Here is a 17,646-nt window from a genome sequence, read left to right as displayed (position 1 = left end):
GGCTAGAGCAAAGAGACTATGGTGAAGTGCGTCAAGAACAGATTACCACAGCAAGTGGTCTGGTGGATGTCTCCAAGGCCCGAAGGCCAAAGAATTTTGTGAAGGCACTAGATAGATGGTAGAGGGTCATTCATTTCTTGATATTTCTCAATACTAGTACTGTTGGAAAGAAAGTGGACACATAAATACATGCTTTGCCTGAGGTGTTTCGTTGTTTCTTTAGCCCTAGTACCAAAGGCCTTTCCCATTTTTACGCCCGCATCTATTGTAAATCAGAACATCGAATATGAAACTCCGAAGGCATGGGATAGGTTATGGGCAGCTGGTAATCCTCTTCAACTGAACTCCTCATGGCCTGATTACAGTCATGAAAATCTGAACTGGGCCACATACACAGTCAGCACATAAGAACGCACCGTGAAGATGAGACCTTCAAGTAAGCGTCAATTCTCGTATTCATCATACTTCAGAATTCATTACTTGCTTGGACCCCCTAAGTATGTATTTCAATTTCCGTTGTTGCGAGATCAGCGACGCAGGTCGTTTCGTATCGGAATTCCCGAATGATGAATCGGTTCTAGCTCGATTTCGTGCAATGGGGCACTTAGAATAAACGACGCACACGTGTTCAATATTGCAGTATTCTGTCTCTCCAAGCTCAATGAGAGGGAATAGCGGATGAGCAGTTGTGTGCCACACATACAAGCATACAGCATTCTAACGTGCGACGGAGGTATTGTTGAGACCATTAACACCTAATGAAATTCAGGAGAGTCAGTAATGTCGACCGTAACTTCGAGAAGTAGAGTAGACTAGCATGATAGGATGAAATGCCTACCGGGAATCTGTGCTCGTTCGGAAATTGAAGTGCTTCCTCACTTGTCTCAATGATAGTGTTATCGTAGTTGTCATCATCTTCATCCCTCTCACCCTTTGGTTGAATTGCACGATTGCGCATCGCTGTGAGAATAACTTCAAGCTCTCCACGAAGTATTTCATTCCCCTGACATTGGTGATGCTGATCAGATAATAGTATGACATGGGGATATAAAGCACCGTAAGATTTAGGGTCGTATTCATAAACGAAATTACCCCATCCATTGAGGAATGGCCGTTCAAAATCGTCTTCATCTCTGTAGAGATGATTTGGGGGACTGAATATTATGTTAACATCATGTCTTGCTAGTATGGGGGTAAAGGTGATTATTACTAAACAGGCCTGATTCCACGGAGCTCGTACAGTGGCTTCCTTGGGACACTTCGAGGCAATCTTCTTGGAATCACACCACCTTCAACCCATCTGTCAATGTACTGAGCGAGATAAGTTGGTCGGGTTGTCGAATCCATCAAAGGCTGGGATGGATCAAATTCAACAAACTTAGGGAACAGATCTTTATCAATTTTTCCCTCGTCGATAGGGTAGCTGATACTGAAATCTGCGAAGTAACGAAACATGACTGGAGGGGTGGAACTTGACCACCTATCATGCATTTCAAGGCGCCCTACGCTGATTGAATTGGATCTGAGGAATTTCTCTGGGACAACAGGATCATTTGAAAGTGCCTCATTTGTGTTTGCTTTACGAACCAATTCGTATAGAGACATGATACTTTTGCGTGTCTCGGAAGCCATGATCAGGATCAAAATCAGTAGAGATTTCAAGGCGATATGAATTTTGAGTGGCAATATTGTCGGAGAAGTTGTAGATATCAGGTTCGACAGGCAATGGATCATGTAAATGCCTGAGTGTCCGAAGAGCGGCCGTGGCTGCCTAGGCAAGCAACCCGCCAGGCGGTGCCTATCTGGGAAACAATGACAGTACTATTGATGACACATAGAACTCTACAAAAAGGACGGCCGACAATTGATGCTATCGCGATATCATTTTCGTGAAACAAACCTTGAAACACTGTCAATCAAAGCTAGCAGACAGTGGCGAATTCAATTTTAGTCGTACAGATAATCTGAAAGTAACCCAAGATAATACGTCGTATGTGAAGCGCCACAAAATATCCCATTAGGACAAAGAGATTGAACATCGCTGAAAGAAAGTCATTCTCTGGATTAAAATAGCGATCGCACAGGGTTAGCAATTAGTGGTCTGGCGTTGCTGTCTTCCTTTTGAAGTTGCCCGATGAAAGAGCGGTGCCTTTTCTAGACGTGATGCCCTACCTCAGCAAAGAAAAACAGGTCGAACAAAGCGAAACAAAGGACTTATCGATCTGGCTCCACAGCTGTTGCCTGCTTCTTCTATTAAAGGGGCGTGAAATGTCTTCAAATTGCTCTTCCTGAAAATCTTCCTATTACTCGCCGGGTTTTCTATTCTATATCTTTTCCGTATATATTCGAGCAAAATACTATCAACTCCCAGCTTCCAGATATGCATACTGATGTCTGAATACATGACTCCAGACCGCATTTCCAGATACAAGTTGGTCGTCCAGCAGACCGAGAAGTGGGGTGATTTGGTTACAATATTTCAGAACGTGATTGTCGACGACGAAACCCAGTCTGCAACTAGAGACTCATGGAACGGCGAATGAGGCTAAGCTCCGAGGATTACACTTTTTATGTGGCGGCTTATTGAGATGACTGTGTCGCCTGCAGACCGCTGTGTTGTAGCTGCGTTCGGCCCTGAGCAGTTCTCGCTTGCGGTCGCCTTTGGTATGTGTATCCCGACCATGAATGATACAGCTGATTTTAATTTTTGGACTCGCAGATCTCAATTCCGAAAAGAACGGAGGCGAAACTATTGATGTCTTTAACTATTTCGACTATCTAGAGGTTGAGGACATAGCCGCAGAGCAAGAGGACTGTGAGGAGAAAAAGATTTCTTCAAACCATATTCTTAAATTTTCAGAGGAATCTCTTTCCACTGTCAAAACGCTAGAGCCACCAGAAACGTCAAACTCTTCCCAAGCTTGAGGTCACCCAATTTTTGTGAAAAATAAACGAGGTCTGTGATTAAGGAAGCAAAAATTGGAAGATTAAGGTTCGCGAAATGTCTATCTTGCAATGGAGTCGCATTATCGCCGCAAAGTTCACATCCGACAAGCCTGAGAACGTCGAGATTCGAAACAAAATTCATGACATCAAAGCACTTGTACGAAACAACAGCGCAAGCACGCAACTATACCCAGGCGTTAATGTCAAGTCCAACAAGGATGCAGCAGGGTACGAGTTCCTGGACGATTATGATCAACAAGGCAAGAAACCTAGACGTGGTACTCTGTTCGTAACGGACAAGTACAAGAAAGGTAAGCTTACATACCGATAGCTGCGCAGAATGCAAATTGCAATGTCTCGACTTCAAGACATGAACGTCACAACGGTTGAAATATGCAGGGGATTGTTATAATGTCCACCTGTTTGACTACCCGCCGTCCACTCACGTTACCTGTCAGGCGATTGGACGGGTGCGTCGGTTCGGGCAGCTCTACCCCTTTCAGGTCTTCTACTACCGCTTGCTCAACTCATTCCATTTCGAGTTGTGCCTGCGTGGCATGTTAGTCCCTCAGAAGCTACTGAGATCAATACCAGGAGCGCGGACAAATATAATCAATTAGAACAAATGCTTGCTCGATGTGCCAATCGGGAGGCTCTCTAGAGTGGTTGAAGGAGCTACAGGCCGCTTCTGGAAAAGCAGTTTCGCACCGCTAGACCGACTTGCTGACAGCATGCTCCACAGATCCAACTCGTGCCAATGATGTCTTTTTCTTTCTATCTTGAGTACAATTATAGAATTGAAGAAATATATGAGATTGGCATCTGCAATGGCCGGAGAGAAAGATTGCAGATAGCCTATTTCTCCTTACATTCTATATCTTACTCCATCGCCAGCCAGAAATTGATGTTGGAAAAGAAGGGGAAGAGGAAATGAGCGTTGACGCTGACGTGAATGCGGACATGGATATGGATATATGGAGCACAGTTATATGGGATGATCTACCTTCTACCCATCGGATTCAAAGAAAGCGGCTTCACCGATATGCATTCGCTCGTTGGTTTTATGATCCATGTTGGCACGACCTTCAAGCACAATCCGATGTACAAGAGGTCCCGATATCAATTGGCGATCTCACTGCGGTATTCAACAAATTCAGCAATCCACAAGTCACCTCTAGGACAGGGCATTAATACGAACAAGGACGGTCCTTATCAACTGAAATACCATCAAATTGTTTGTTTGACATTCAGCTACATTGTGGTTCACTAAAATATGTAAGATAGACCTTGGTAGACTCCTAAAAGCTTCTGTACTTGTTCACAATCCACGTGGGGGTTATACCCAGTGTCTAAATTTGCGGCGAATAAGAATTGAATGTACCTAAGTTTCGAGATCAACCACTCAAACTCCTCGACTCATAAAGCTCCCTAAACGCACTGTCCCTCGCTAACAATGCCTGCGGCGAATCCAACTCCACAAGCTCCCCTTCATGCATAAGMGCCACCCGATCAAAATCCATAATCGTTTCCAATCGATGCGCAACTGCTAGAATGGTGCAATCACCAAATTTTTCGCGGATGACGCGCTGCATTAATGCGTCTGAGACGACGTCTACGTTGCTGGAGACTTCGTCTAGGATGATGATTTTGCTGCCGCGAAGTAAGGCGCGGGCTAAGGAAAACAGTTGTCGTTGGCCGTGGGAGAAGAAATTGGAGTCTAGGTCAGTATCAATGCCGCCTTTTTCTTGGACGAGATCCCACAGTTCGACACTGCGGAGAGCGTCTACGATTTCCTGAGTAGTGTGGGTGCCCAATGGATCTGCGTTTACTCGTACAGTCCCGCGTGTAAGGAATGGCTCTTGTGGGATTGCGTTCAGAGCTGTACGTAATTTCTGACGAGGTACACGCGTGATATCAACGCCGTCGATAGTGATGCAACTGCCTGGTTCGACTTCGAGCATTCGAAATAATATAGCCAGCAAGGAACTTTTTCCGCTGCCGCTTCGTCCACAGATTCCAATCTTCTCACCGGCACGAATGGACAGTGACAGATTACGAATTACGAGCTTCTTATTTCCGCCTTTGTTGTATGCTGCAGAAACGTTGCGGAAATCAATTGATCCCCTCGGAGGCCACGATTGAGATGTACCGTCACTGCCACCATCTGGTAGTGGCAAAATCTCGTCTGGGCGATTTTCATTTTCCGTAGTTGTAACAAACTCACGTATCCGAGCGACCGCACCTATAGAAGTCTCAAGTTCCGTCCAGTTGCGAATGATGAACGACAGAGACTGGCTAAAAGTGATAACGTTCAAAATCGCTAGGCCAACATAGCCAGCACCAACCTCACTTCGCAGTTTAACAATCATCACCATTAGAATCACTCCCAGCAAGGTGACAGTAAGGTCAAGCGTTAGCCCAAGCCAGCGCTGAATACAGTAAAGCAAATAAAATGGCTTTTGAGACGTATCAAGCAAGACTAGGTTCTGTTCTTCGAATCTAGAAGACCACCCAAATGCGCGGATTGTTACTAGGCCGGAAAGACTTTCAAGGAATTGAGAGAAGAGGGGTGATTTGGCTTCTAGATCGAGTAGACGGATCTGGCGAGAGGTTCGAAGGTAAAATTTCTGCAGCACCCACATCAAAAGAAAGACAGGAGGCATCGTAGCAGCAAAATAGCGAGCAGAAATGCACATTAGAATGGCAGACATGACACCCGTTGAAAGCGCTAGGAGAAAATCAATCATGGCATATGGAAGATCGTTATCAATCAAGGTCATGTCTTGACTGAATCTGTACCGTTGGTCATATTAACACACTGAACAAATAATTGACGAAATGCAGCTTGCTTACCTATTCGTTGTTGTACCTACATCCACAGATGTAAAGAACGAGAGAGGTGCATTCATGACGGCAGTCAAAACCCGTGCATGTAAAGTTTTGGCACTTTTTGGGGCAAAATATAAGATATAATGGTACCCACCGCCCAGAAGAGAGACCATGGTAATCATTGTCAGCATGCCATATATTCCTAGATATAGCGCGTTGGCACCGTTTCCTTCTTTCTCAGTTGCTTCTGACCAGAGGTTGACAACATATTCGCCGAGCTTAGATGCCACCCCAAACGCTATAAAGCAGGCAGCCCAGAGCGCCGACGATGCCCAGTGAACGGATCGTAGATAGTACAAGTAAAGAGATAAGTCACCAGTTTGGCGAGTGAGATCTTCTTGAGCGATATGCAGTTGCGTGTCCTCTTCCTGAACTAGTTGTTCTTCCTCTTCTTCGAAGAGAGCCGCATGCACCACATTTGCTGGTTTTTCGTGCTCGCTATCATCTTCCTTTGACTTCTCGGCTTTGTAATCTGCTTCCAACATTGCAACGTAGCCTTTAGATTCTTTGAGTTGTTCAAAAGTGCCTTGTTCAGCAATCGAGCCATCAGCTGTCATGGCTATAACATGATCAGCATATGATAACCTGTGCACGGCATGTGTAACCAGTAAAACAGAAGTTCCTAATTTTCGAAACAATCCCTGCTGGGAGAAAAGACGCACAAAGATGCGTTCTTCAGTATCGGCATCGAGCCCAGAGAAGATATCGTCGAGAAGAACAACTTTTTTACGCGCATATACGGCACGGGCAAGAGCTAAGCGCTGTTTCTGGCCACCGGAGAGGGATATACCAGAAGTTCCAACTTTGGTAACTATCACAGATGATTAGCTAGTCGCTTTGGAATTTATATTAATGAGCTTCCACTTACAATGGCCATTTGGCAATATAGCAACATCCTGGTCTAAGGCACATCCCTTTACAACAGTTTTATACCACTCTTCGTCAAAGTCGGACAGGCCAATAATATTATCTCGCAAAGTTGCATTGCGAATCCATGGAGTCTGATCTACGAATGCACATTCCTCGAAGTTAGTATAAAGGAAGCCCTTTGTGGAAAGTGTCTCCCCGAGGATGCCCTTCAAAAGCGTGCTCTTGCCACACCCAACTGGACCAATCACTATACATAATTGACCAGGAGAGACACTAAAATTAACATCCCGCACAACAGGCTTCTCGTCATTGGTCCATGAGAAAGTAACATCTCGTGCGACTATCAACTGAGAATGCTGTTTGTAAGCAGTTTTTGTGCGACTCTGCAACTCTATACCTTCTTCCTCTAGTGGCGGATCAATCGAAGTAGAAGTGGAAGCTTCCTGAAGGTATAACCGGTTATCTCTCCGCTCATCAGATTCGAGGTAAACTTGAATGCGGTTCAGGGACGCCGTCGCTGCATTCATCATAGGGATACCACGGATCAATGTATTCATAGGCGAGCTGATGAGAGAAATCAATGTCAAAACCGTATACGCAGTCTCGGCATTAAGAATGCGACCTTGCGAAACTAGCACAACTGTGTAGAAAGCAAGGGTAGCGAATGGAGCCAGGACTGATAGTAGATTTGCTAGAAGAACTCGTACCATAAGTAGCTTGCGAAATAGGCTTGCTACCAAAAGTTCAGTAACCCTGAGCCCTTGGACCATTTCGCCCAACCAGTCAGAGAACCCTAGCATTTTCACCGACTTCATTGACCCCAACATAGTAGCTGTCACATCAACGCGAGTTTGTATGCTTTTCATCCACTTCTTTTGCGCCTGGCCCATCAGATTTGCAATAGCCAGGATGCAGACAGCGGAAATAAGCGAAATAATTGCTGGAACTAGGCATGCGACCTCGAGCTGGCGAGAAAGCAAGTAAATTGCCACTATCAATTCCATCGGCACGGCCCAGAATTCGTGGATTAATTCGAATCCATTGCAAATTGCTTGGGAATCATTGGACATGAGAGTAACAGCGACCGACTCGTCGAGTGCAGTAATATTTAGATCGACCGTTTTGGCATATATGATACTAATCAGGCTACCACGGATACTGGTCATTAAACGATAGGTCATATGATAGTACCATCCGTTTGATAACGCCAACCCAGAAAGAACGAAAAAGAAGGCACCCGTTAGGCCCCAGCCTATTTCTTCAGGTTGTGACAGATCATTGGCAAAAGATATTGTCCTGGACAACAAGAATGGTTGTGCATAACGGAAGGCGCTTTGCGATAGCCGTGGGATAATACAAACAAGGAATGGCTTGATGTTGGCTCTTAATACCGCCCAGAGAAGAGCTCTTGAGCTTTCTTTCGGTGAAGCGTTCCATGCTTGCTGCATTTGTTCTCGAAGGACTGCGGAGGACATTTCACGATCAATAGGGTATAGGTCTTCGTTGTGTAAAAGACGACGAAAGCCGGTCGTCATAAGCCAGTTAAGCCAGAAGAAAAAAGATCTGCTGTATATTCCACTTGTTTCTTCAGGCGATAAATTTTGATACGGTTCAAGTAATATGCCTCGTTTTTCCGTTGCCTCTGTGAGAAGTACCATAACCTTGACGCCAACCATACTTGCAAAGCTGCCAGCAATAGATCGACTTGTATTGGAGAGGAATAGTGTGCGTAAGCGCGCAATATCAAAAATGAGAGTCAACAACAGATATCCATTCAGTATTGCAGACGGCCTGATGGACCGAATGTGTTCCAAATGCGATAGCACGCAGAGGCCCAAGGTGCAAATAAACGTCAGTGCTGCAGCAGCTATAGTGACCCTGGTACGTTCCAATGAATTGAGGGCGTGCATGGCAAGCAATACTAGGTTCATTGCAGCAAAGACTACCATGAAGAGAAGCTTGCTATCATATAAGAACCCCCCTGGGACAACTTTTGGTCGTTGGCCACGCAAAGTGAATATGCGATATGGCATGACAAGAAGGAGCAATGCCGATGGAATCATGCTGAACATGGTATCTTCGAATAGAGGAGTGAAATCAAAGGCAGCCTTTGCTGTGGGGCCAAAGGAATTGATATCTCCATAATTGGAAAGAATCGAGCTGTTATGCTCTGCTGTGAACAGTAGAGTCTCCATATTCAAGATAATCCTTCCTTGGGATGAAATGATGGAAAGGAAGATTCTAACTAGAAAATGAATCCTTTCTGCACTTGCATTCTCCTCCTACTTATACTTTCTGACTCTCGAATCCCCAAAGCGGGGCAGTCTTGAATCAAGTTCTAATATATAATTGCACCAGTGATGATCGGTTAGAATGATGTGACATGAGTGCCTTCTTTATTTTGGAGACGATCGTCAATGGCTGGCGGGAGGGCTGTAGAGAGTAGGCAGAACAATAAACTAGCAATTGAGTGGTGAGTTTGCGGAATCTCCCCAGTTGATGATTTCACCGACAAGCCCACTGCTGGTAGTTGTATATATGGGATGCAATCATAAAAAAGTAGGCAGCAGGAATAAAAAGGGACGAGGCTCAGAAGCAACCGGCGGTGGTGATAAGAAGGAGGAATTGACGCAATCCCGAAAGAGAAGGAGCGGCTTAAAGGGCGCTTTAGTAAGCAAGCCACCAACCACAATCTACTCGATATAGTGCCATTTGCTAGTCAATTGCAACATGTTGATAGCTCAATATGACTCATGATTCTGGCTACGAAAACTACAATCCTACCTAATACCGACAATATATTGCGGGGCCTTAATTAGAGAAGCTGAATCGTAGCTGAAGCGGCGTGGTGGCGAAGCGTATCCTGTCCTCCTTACCTTGATTCTTCAATATATCATATACGAAAACCCCATATCTACATGTAGGTACGAAGTATAGTTATACTATGTAAAGAAATGCATGGGGGATATTGAGACTCAGTTGTAGCAGTCGAAACGGATGGTGGGATGTGGGTGCCTTGGTGCCTAAGGCATGTAGCTTTTCCTTATCGATAAGTGATCAACCTCTGTTGTTTCCTTCTTTCTCTGTGCTCAGACAGACAAGGAGGTACACAACGGACAAGAATACAATATGTCGTTTCCAGAGGTACAACTCTCATCGTAGTTGCTTGTGGGAAGTCGTTAAAGAAATACAAGACTAATCAGACTCATAACACAGGCGCCTCTTTGGCAGTTGACAAACCAGTGGCTGGAATGGGACCAGGTAAGACATCCATTTGCATCGCTCGACATATGTTAACTCACTGCTTGCCCAGGATGATAAGACATTACAAGAGATTCGCAGTCTCAAAGACGAAAACAATGTACCCGAGTTGGAGAAATGTCTCAGGAACAGTTAGTATACGACATCTTTGCATGATTTATGCTTCCATACCTAACGACATACAGGAATCCAATTCGGCACTGCCGGTCTCCGCGGCGAAATGCGCGCTGGATTTGCTTTTATGAACTCTCTCACTGTCATCCAGGCTTCGCAGGGATTAGCGAAATTCCTCAAGGCGACTAATGAAAAACGTGCCATTGAAAATGGGATTGTGATTGGTGCCGATGCACGACACAATTCGCACAGATTTGCTGTTCTTGTGGCCAATGCCATGGTGGCCATGGGGTTCAAAGTCCAATGGCTTGGATCGGTCATACCTACGCCATTGGTGGCATGGGCTACGGGTCATACGGGAGCAGCTGCAGGTGTTATGATCACTGCTAGTCATGTAAGTATCACGAATTCCCATGAACTGAAGTGGCAAGCTGACTTTTTGTCAGAATCCAGCCAAAGACAATGGTTATAAAGTGTTCGCAATCTCTAAAATTTCACATATCTCGGCCATCCACTGACTTGAACATCAGTTACCTTCAAGGGGGGGTCCAAGTGAACACACCCTGGGACGCAGAAATATCGCAGCACATCGAGGAGAATTTAGTACCATGGAAGGATGCCTGGAGGACAGGAACTGAAAATGAATTCAGCAGATCCATCTTTACGAATAATTTCTCCGAATGGGTTGATGCTGTTGTCACTTACGCTGTAAGTCATTGACTTTTACCCCGTGGAGTCAATTTGAATCTGACTATTGACACCTATCTTAGAAATCCACCGTGCCGAAAGTTCTTCTCCCAACACAATTCTGTTACACACCTCTACATGGCGTGGGAGGCAACTTTCTACCACACCTCCTACAACAAACCGGTATCGGTACTGGAATGATTTCTGTCGATAAACAGTTCGAACCAGACCCGAACTTTCCCACGGTCCCCTTTCCGAACCCAGAAGAGGATCATGCTCTCGACCTCGCCATAATGGCTGGCGAGGKAAATTCATGCGATTTGTTGGTCGCGAATGATCCTGACGCTGACCGTTTTGCGGCAGCGCAGATTATGCCTGAGTAAGTCCACGTTCATCCCACCATGCACCTATGTGCATCGCTAATCATTTCTATTCTTGCTCGAAAACAGACGCGGATCCTGGTACACCTTTACCGGCAACCAAATCGGCATTTTGCTTGCTGCACACATCATCGAAAATCTCAAGTTTCCCTGCCCCAAAAACGGATACTATATGCTCAACACCACCGTCTCAACAACCATGCTCTCCAAAATGTGTGCCGCCCATGGCATCCAATACCGCGAAACCCTTACAGGGTTCAAATGGATGGGCAGTATTGCGCGCGATCTCGAAGAGAAGGAAGGCTACATTGTCCCCTTTGCCTTTGAAGAAGCAATCGGTTACATGTTCTCTGGCACAAAATGCTATGACAAAGACGGCCTGACTGCTGCAGCAGTTTTCTTGCTTGCTGAAGCCCATTGGCGAAAACAGGGCCTAACACCGCTCGATAAACTTCGCGACCTTTTCAAAAATTACGGCCACCACGAAACGTTCAACAATTACTTCCGTTCTCCAAATCCGCAAACCACGGCCGATCTATTCACCAAAATCCGTGCCGGAAACGACAAATGGAAAAAAGGAGCGACATTCGGCCAAAAGAGGAAATTCACAATTACGCGCTGGCGCGATATGACCTTGGGGTATGATTCGGATACACCGGATAATGTGCCCGAGTTACCTGTTGATAAGGGTAGTCATATGTTGACTCTCTGGCTGGATGATGATATCAAGTTCACGCTGAGAGGGTCGGGTACTGAGCCCAAGGTCAAATGTACACCTCCCTTCATCCCCCTATCTATCTCCTTCCACCTTTGAATAATATGCGTTTACTGATGTTGTGGTTAATAGTTTACATCGAATCCTGGAGCGACAACCAAGACAAAGCCGTCGGCCGGGTCTGCGATGTCTTCGACGCAGTCCTGTCCGAATGGATAGAACCTCTCGCGCCAACGATGACTTACGCAAAGGAACTGTTCACGTCTTCTTCGCATCTTTATGGAAGTAGTTTGACGGATTAAGCGACCCGGAAGTGCGGGCGATGAAATAATATATGCTGGTGGTTTCATCTCAATTTTTGTCAAGCCTATATATTACGCACACTCTATGCCAAATACTGTCTATCAACAAAACGAAAAGTAAATTGCGACAAAAATCCATAGAATTCTACACGAAAATATAAAAAACAGAAAACAGTAAAGGGAAACCACATCTCCCCTCGCTAGTTGCTAGCACAGTAATACATAGTATAATTTGTCAGAAAAATTGCAGGAACCCTTCTCGAATGGACGAGTCAAGGCCGGTGGTTATCATACCGAGGAGAAAGAGATAGAACGGGAGGGAATATGGAAGTTTATGAGAAGAATGAATACAGGTGATTATCTATCTTTTTTCGACCTTTGATATTGGCCGAGACTCTTCCATGCAGGGCAGATGCAGGGAGTGTTTGCTGGTTTAGAAGTGGATGGCCTTGGAGTAGGTGGCCATGGCAGCCTCCTTGAAGGCTTCGGCGAGGGTAGGGTGGGCGTGGCATGTGCGGGCAACGTCTTCGCTGGAGGCGCCGTATCTTTTGAAATAACATTAGCACCTTCCTGTGTAAATTGTTTGGGGGAAAAGGGCTACTTACTCAACGGCCAAGGTGGCTTCGGCAATCATCTCACCAGCGTTAGGGCCAAGGATGTGGACACCAAGGATGCGGTCGGTTTCAGCGTCAGAAAGGAATTTGACCTTCATCGAGGTTAGCTTATGTTACTACCCTGCAATATAAGATTTTGATGTTCTGTGAGGGTAAACATACCAAACCTTCGGTCTCCAAGTTGGTCTTGGCACGGCTGTTGGCGGAGAAGGGGAAGGTTCCTAGTGACAATTAGCGTGGATCATAAACAGCCAGCTCCTCTCACGTACCCTTGTTGAACTTGACACCAGCCTTCTTCAATTCCTCCTCACTCTGACCAACCCAGGCGACTTCGGGGTGGGTATACATAACACTGGGGATGGCAGCGTAGTTGACGTGACCGTGACCTTTGGTGATGTATTCGATGGCAGCGACAGCCTCTTCTTCAGCCTTGTGGGCAAGCATAGGACCGAAGGTGACGTCTAAACATATTAGTTAGCCTTTCTCTAAGACATTTGAGAGCCTAGTGGTACGTACCACCAATGACACGGATGTGAGGGAGCTTGGTGCGGTATTCCTGGTCGATGACCAATCGTCCTTTCTCGTCAGCCTCAATGCCAACATTCTCGAGTCCAAGACCCTCGGTGTATGGTCGTCGTCCGATGGCAACGAGAACAACATCGGCGTCCAAAGTCTGTTCCTTGCCACCCTTTGCGGCTTCGGTACTGATAGAGATGGATGATCCGCTAGTGTCGCCCTTGGTGACCTTGGTGTTGGTCAAGAACTTGATTCCCTATATGCCAGGATCGTATTAGCGGTGTCGCTATTGAGAGTATTGGTACGAGTTGATATACCTGCTTGGCAAGGATCTTCTGGGCAGCCTTGGAGATCTCAGCGTCCATACCAGGACCACCAATCTGGCCCAAAAACTCGACAACGGTGACTTCAGAGCCCAACCGGCTCCAGACAGAGGCCTATATTATTAGTATAAGCTAGACAGGCGGAGTATGAGTATTCACCATTTCCAGGCCAATGATACCACCACCGATAACGACCATCTTCTTGGGGACTTCCTTGAGCGACCTTGAATAATGCGACTGTTAGCCACCACATGGAAATCTTATTGATAGGCTTCACTTACAAAGCGCCAGTGCTTGTGATAATTCTCTCCTCATCGACTTCAAGACCGGGGAATGGTGTGGACTCGGATCCAGTGGCAATAATAATGTTCTTACCGCGCAAAGTGCGCTCGCCGCCATCAGCCAAGTTAACCTTGACCTCATTCTCGCTCACGAAGCTGCCGGTACCCTTGACGTAGTCGACACCGTTTTTCCTATTCAAACAAATGTCAGGTATATGTTCCGCGAGAAACCGATGACGAAAAATAACGTACTTCAACAAAAACTCGACACCCTTTGTAAGACCCTCAACAGAAGTATCCTTGGCTTTCAACATCTGTTGCAGGTTGAGCTTGACTTCTCCGACCTCGATACCGCGCTTTTTGGTGTCGTGAAGGATCTGGTGATATAGATGGGAGTTGTTGAGGAGAGACTTTGAGGGAATGCATCCGACGTTCAAGCAGGTACCACCGAGGGTTCCACGTTTCTCGATACAGGCGGTCTATATCATGTCGCAATCGAATATCAGTCGCTATCCATTAAGTATGTCGATTCACGGCTTATCCGATGATCGCTCCGCAATGAAAAATCTCACCTTCAATCCCTCTTGTCCGGCCTTGATAGCAGCGACGTATCCAGCAACACCGCCACCGATAATAACAAGATCAAGCTCTTCCGACTGAGAAGCATATCCGCGACGGCCAAAGAGGCTCAAAGAAGGAGCAGGAACGATGGGCGAAGGAACGGCGGCCTGAGGTCTCACCGTGCGGAGAGCACTCCGCGCAGGAAGCATTGAGCGGAACATGGCGCGAATGTGTAGAGGGAAACCGAATTATTCAAACAGAGAGAACGAACAAATAGAACCCCAGATGCAATTGATTGGGGGTGGAGGGTGAGGATATAGATGGGGACGTGTTTTTGTCTTTTGAAGGTGCAACGTCAGTCAGCCCGTTCGAAAGTTGTCAAAGCAAAAGCTATGCGTATTGTCACGTATGGTCATTTGTGTATTATTTGCTGATATCAACCAATCAACGGGTAGCTCTGCCGACTGACCGGTTACAATCACGTACGGGTACTAAATACCGCATATAATCGGGCCGATGGTACGGAATCCACCGGGAGAGCGGCAACTCTTGCCTCTCAACACTATATATATACTCCGTACTCTCTCCGTGGTTGAGTAATCCATTCATTGATGGCAAAAAAGATACTTTAGTCTACTCATCGCGGCAACTCTCGTCTAATCACGGAACATCACCAATCATGACTCTTTCAGCATCTCTTCGTCTAATCGTTAGCGAGTCCCCATGACCAGGCGGACTCATCGATAGGATTACTGATCCCATAGCAGTCATGACTCTGTTGTAGAAACCTCTTCATGCGCCGTCTTTGCCGATTCCGGATCCATCAAACTCGCCTTACGGTCAGGTGCCTGTACGAAGTCACCATTCTCCTCCTTGAGACGAGCAAAAGTTTCTTCAGCATCCCAATTCCACGGCGTATCAGCAGCAAATAGCAAATCCATGTCTTCCAACGTGCGCTGATTACTCTCGGGATACAAAGCCCAAACCATGGGAATAGTGATTATGTTGCAGGCAGCAAATATGTAGAGCGTCTTTTCGCCGATGGAATTGAACATGACGGGGCAGACAAGCATCTAATCAAAAATCAGTCTATATCTTTGCGAAAGATGAAAAAGGGAGGAGTACTCACCAACCAGCCATTTCCGATACTCCACCCGACTACACCCCACGCATTACCACGAGCACGAACTGCAAGCGGGAAGATCTCGGCAGGATAGAGCCAAGGCACTGTCAACCAAGTAGCACCAAAGGCAGCAGTGTAGATGAAAATCATGGACGCTGCACCAGCTCCGTATGAAGAAGCTTTGGATGCATCTCCTGCGTCTGCGGCATTGATGGCGAGTCTCGATAGTCCGCCTGCGAGAAACATGGCGATGGCTTGTGCAATTGAGCCCCAGTAAAGCGTCCATCTTCGGCCAATACGGTCCAACGTGAATACACAGATCAGGGTACTGAACTATATATCAATTAGTGACAAAGGTCCCTAGTGCCGTAGAAAAGATTTGTATACCATATAAAAGATGTTGTTTAGACCACTGATCCATTGACTCTTCTCGGCGTTGTAACCAGCAATCGAAAAAATAGTTGGCGCATCTGGAACACATCAGCAACGAATTCGGCACTCCAAGAGGGGATGAACAATAAACGTACAAACAGTGACACCTGCAATACCAGTCCATTCCTGCATAATCTGCAACCATATAACCAACTGCACCCTTCTCCCCAGATGCAATTTCCCAGACTTGTATCCAAACAACATCGCCAGATACGAATGATCATGCGTCATCGACTTTTCCAGTTCAGCGATATGTGAAATTTCGCGAAACTCTAGATCTGCTCTTGCGCGTTCTTCGGGCGTAGTATTGCCACGCAAACGACCGAGGATGTAGCGAGCTTCGTCTTCCCGGCCGACTTTGACTAGCCATCGTGGTGATTCGGGGAAGAACCAAATCATACTGAATAGTACGAGGAGAAAGATGATTTGGAAGGCTACAGGAAAACGCCATCGGAAAGCTGATTTGCCGCCGTCGATGAACGAGAGACCGCTGTGATGATTGTTAGTGAATAAGTAGTGGGTGGAACGTGGTACAACGTACAACTCCATCCAGTAAGCAATAACCACGCCGAAGATGTTCAAGGTGAACTCAATTGCAATGAACTGTCCGCGAGAAGTGTGCTCCTGAATTTGAAGTCAGATCCCCTTGGTTAATACAAATCATAAGACATGCGTACACTTGTTTCTGTCGCCCACACTGGGATGATAGCGTTGAGAATACCCGTTCCAATTCCATTAACCGCACGAGCTACGACATATCAGTGCATTGCCCCCACCGTATTTCCATGAACCACGATCGTTACTAACCACAAATCATCCAATTGTGATTCTGTGCAGAAGTCTGCAAACAAGCACCTACAATGCCCCAAAGCGTTCCCAGCGCAATTGACCTAATCCTTCCAATATGATCACCAACCCATCCTCCCAAGAACGCACCAAATAGTGTGCCCAGATAATACACCGAGACGATACCTCCCTGAAGCAGACTATTGGTAATGACGGGGGTAGGTGAACCATCGACGTCTTTTGTGTAACCAAACTTCATGAGATCAATGTAGTTCTTGGAGTTGTTGACACCGCCCATTAGGCCTTGATCGTAGCCGAACATGAGGATCGATAGGGCTGCGGCGCAGTTGATGGCGATGAGAAGCTGGCGCTTCTCGAAGCGGTGCACGACGTTCCATGAGCTTATTTTGTCACTCATGTTGGCGGTATTTCGTTTTAGGGTATATGGTTGTAACTATTCGCGACAAATCGAAAAAGCCTTCTCGAGGCAGTAAACGTCGAGTTCGGAAACAATTCTTCAGTTTCTGCACATCGGGGGACATCCGAGTATTTAAACTGGAGCTCATGCTCATGTTATTTGTTGTCTGACGAGTACATCTGCGTGCCTTTGGTCTGCATGGGGAGTGGGACTGCAACCATTCTCAACTGGGAAAGTGGTCAAAAATTCCGGCGATCCTCCACTTGCGTCAGTCGAAGTATTGGACTTCGGCTCACCGTTCATAGTGCCTACTTCTATGGCCGAGTATAGTGGGATGACAGGGATCGGTCATCCCGCCGAATTTTAAGTATCTAGGATATAATATTCACATACTGAGAGTTGTACAAGCGGCATAGCAACATTGAATG

The 17,646-nt window shown here is 46.2% G+C and overlaps 6 protein-coding genes across 6 annotated transcripts; 3 read left to right on the top strand and 3 right to left on the bottom strand.

The window, feature by feature from the left end:
- Window positions 1-2,588: 2,588 nt before the first annotated feature.
- Window positions 2,589-2,925, top strand: BHQ10_004406 (uncharacterized protein; the record flags this gene model as incomplete). The annotated part of the gene is made up of 2 exons (XM_040876768.1): window positions 2,589-2,664; window positions 2,720-2,925. The coding sequence occupies 2 exons, from the start codon at window positions 2,589-2,591 to the stop codon at window positions 2,923-2,925; spliced, it is 282 nt and encodes a 93-aa protein (XP_040732910.1).
- Window positions 2,926-3,001: 76 nt separating this feature from the next.
- Window positions 3,002-3,566, top strand: BHQ10_004405 (uncharacterized protein; the record flags this gene model as incomplete). The annotated part of the gene is made up of 2 exons (XM_040876767.1): window positions 3,002-3,257; window positions 3,346-3,566. 2 exons carry the CDS (start codon window positions 3,002-3,004, stop codon window positions 3,564-3,566), a joined length of 477 nt encoding a protein of 158 aa, XP_040732909.1.
- Window positions 3,567-4,340: 774 nt separating this feature from the next.
- On the bottom strand, window positions 4,341-8,900 carry BHQ10_004404 (uncharacterized protein; the record flags this gene model as incomplete). Its single annotated transcript, XM_040876766.1, has 3 exons — window positions 4,341-5,739; window positions 5,800-6,646; window positions 6,704-8,900. 3 exons carry the CDS (start codon window positions 8,898-8,900, stop codon window positions 4,341-4,343), a joined length of 4,443 nt encoding a protein of 1,480 aa, XP_040732908.1.
- A 934-nt stretch (window positions 8,901-9,834) lies between these two features.
- Window positions 9,835-11,961, top strand: BHQ10_004403 (uncharacterized protein; the record flags this gene model as incomplete). Its single annotated transcript, XM_040876765.1, has 8 exons — window positions 9,835-9,849; window positions 9,922-9,966; window positions 10,019-10,097; window positions 10,152-10,474; window positions 10,527-10,555; window positions 10,611-10,788; window positions 10,851-11,146; window positions 11,217-11,961. The coding sequence occupies 8 exons, from the start codon at window positions 9,835-9,837 to the stop codon at window positions 11,959-11,961; spliced, it is 1,710 nt and encodes a 569-aa protein (XP_040732907.1).
- Window positions 11,962-12,597: 636 nt separating this feature from the next.
- On the bottom strand, window positions 12,598-14,680 carry BHQ10_004402 (uncharacterized protein; the record flags this gene model as incomplete). The annotated part of the gene is made up of 10 exons (XM_040876764.1): window positions 12,598-12,709; window positions 12,770-12,870; window positions 12,941-12,999; window positions 13,048-13,239; window positions 13,295-13,550; window positions 13,612-13,731; window positions 13,777-13,840; window positions 13,899-14,090; window positions 14,151-14,377; window positions 14,471-14,680. 10 exons carry the CDS (start codon window positions 14,678-14,680, stop codon window positions 12,598-12,600), a joined length of 1,533 nt encoding a protein of 510 aa, XP_040732906.1.
- A 546-nt stretch (window positions 14,681-15,226) lies between these two features.
- On the bottom strand, window positions 15,227-17,218 carry BHQ10_004401 (uncharacterized protein; the record flags this gene model as incomplete). Its single annotated transcript, XM_040876763.1, has 7 exons — window positions 15,227-15,532; window positions 15,589-15,915; window positions 15,970-16,052; window positions 16,110-16,504; window positions 16,556-16,638; window positions 16,692-16,762; window positions 16,822-17,218. 7 exons carry the CDS (start codon window positions 17,216-17,218, stop codon window positions 15,227-15,229), a joined length of 1,662 nt encoding a protein of 553 aa, XP_040732905.1.
- Between the last annotated feature and the right edge of the window lie 428 nt (window positions 17,219-17,646).

Source organism: Talaromyces amestolkiae (genome assembly GCF_001896365.1).
Source record: "Talaromyces amestolkiae strain CIB chromosome Unknown scaffold7.1, whole genome shotgun sequence".
Classification (NCBI taxonomy): Eukaryota; Fungi; Ascomycota; class Eurotiomycetes; order Eurotiales; family Trichocomaceae; genus Talaromyces; species Talaromyces amestolkiae.
Note: the sequence above shows the minus strand (reverse complement) of the source record. Positions and strands in the feature narration are given on the sequence as shown.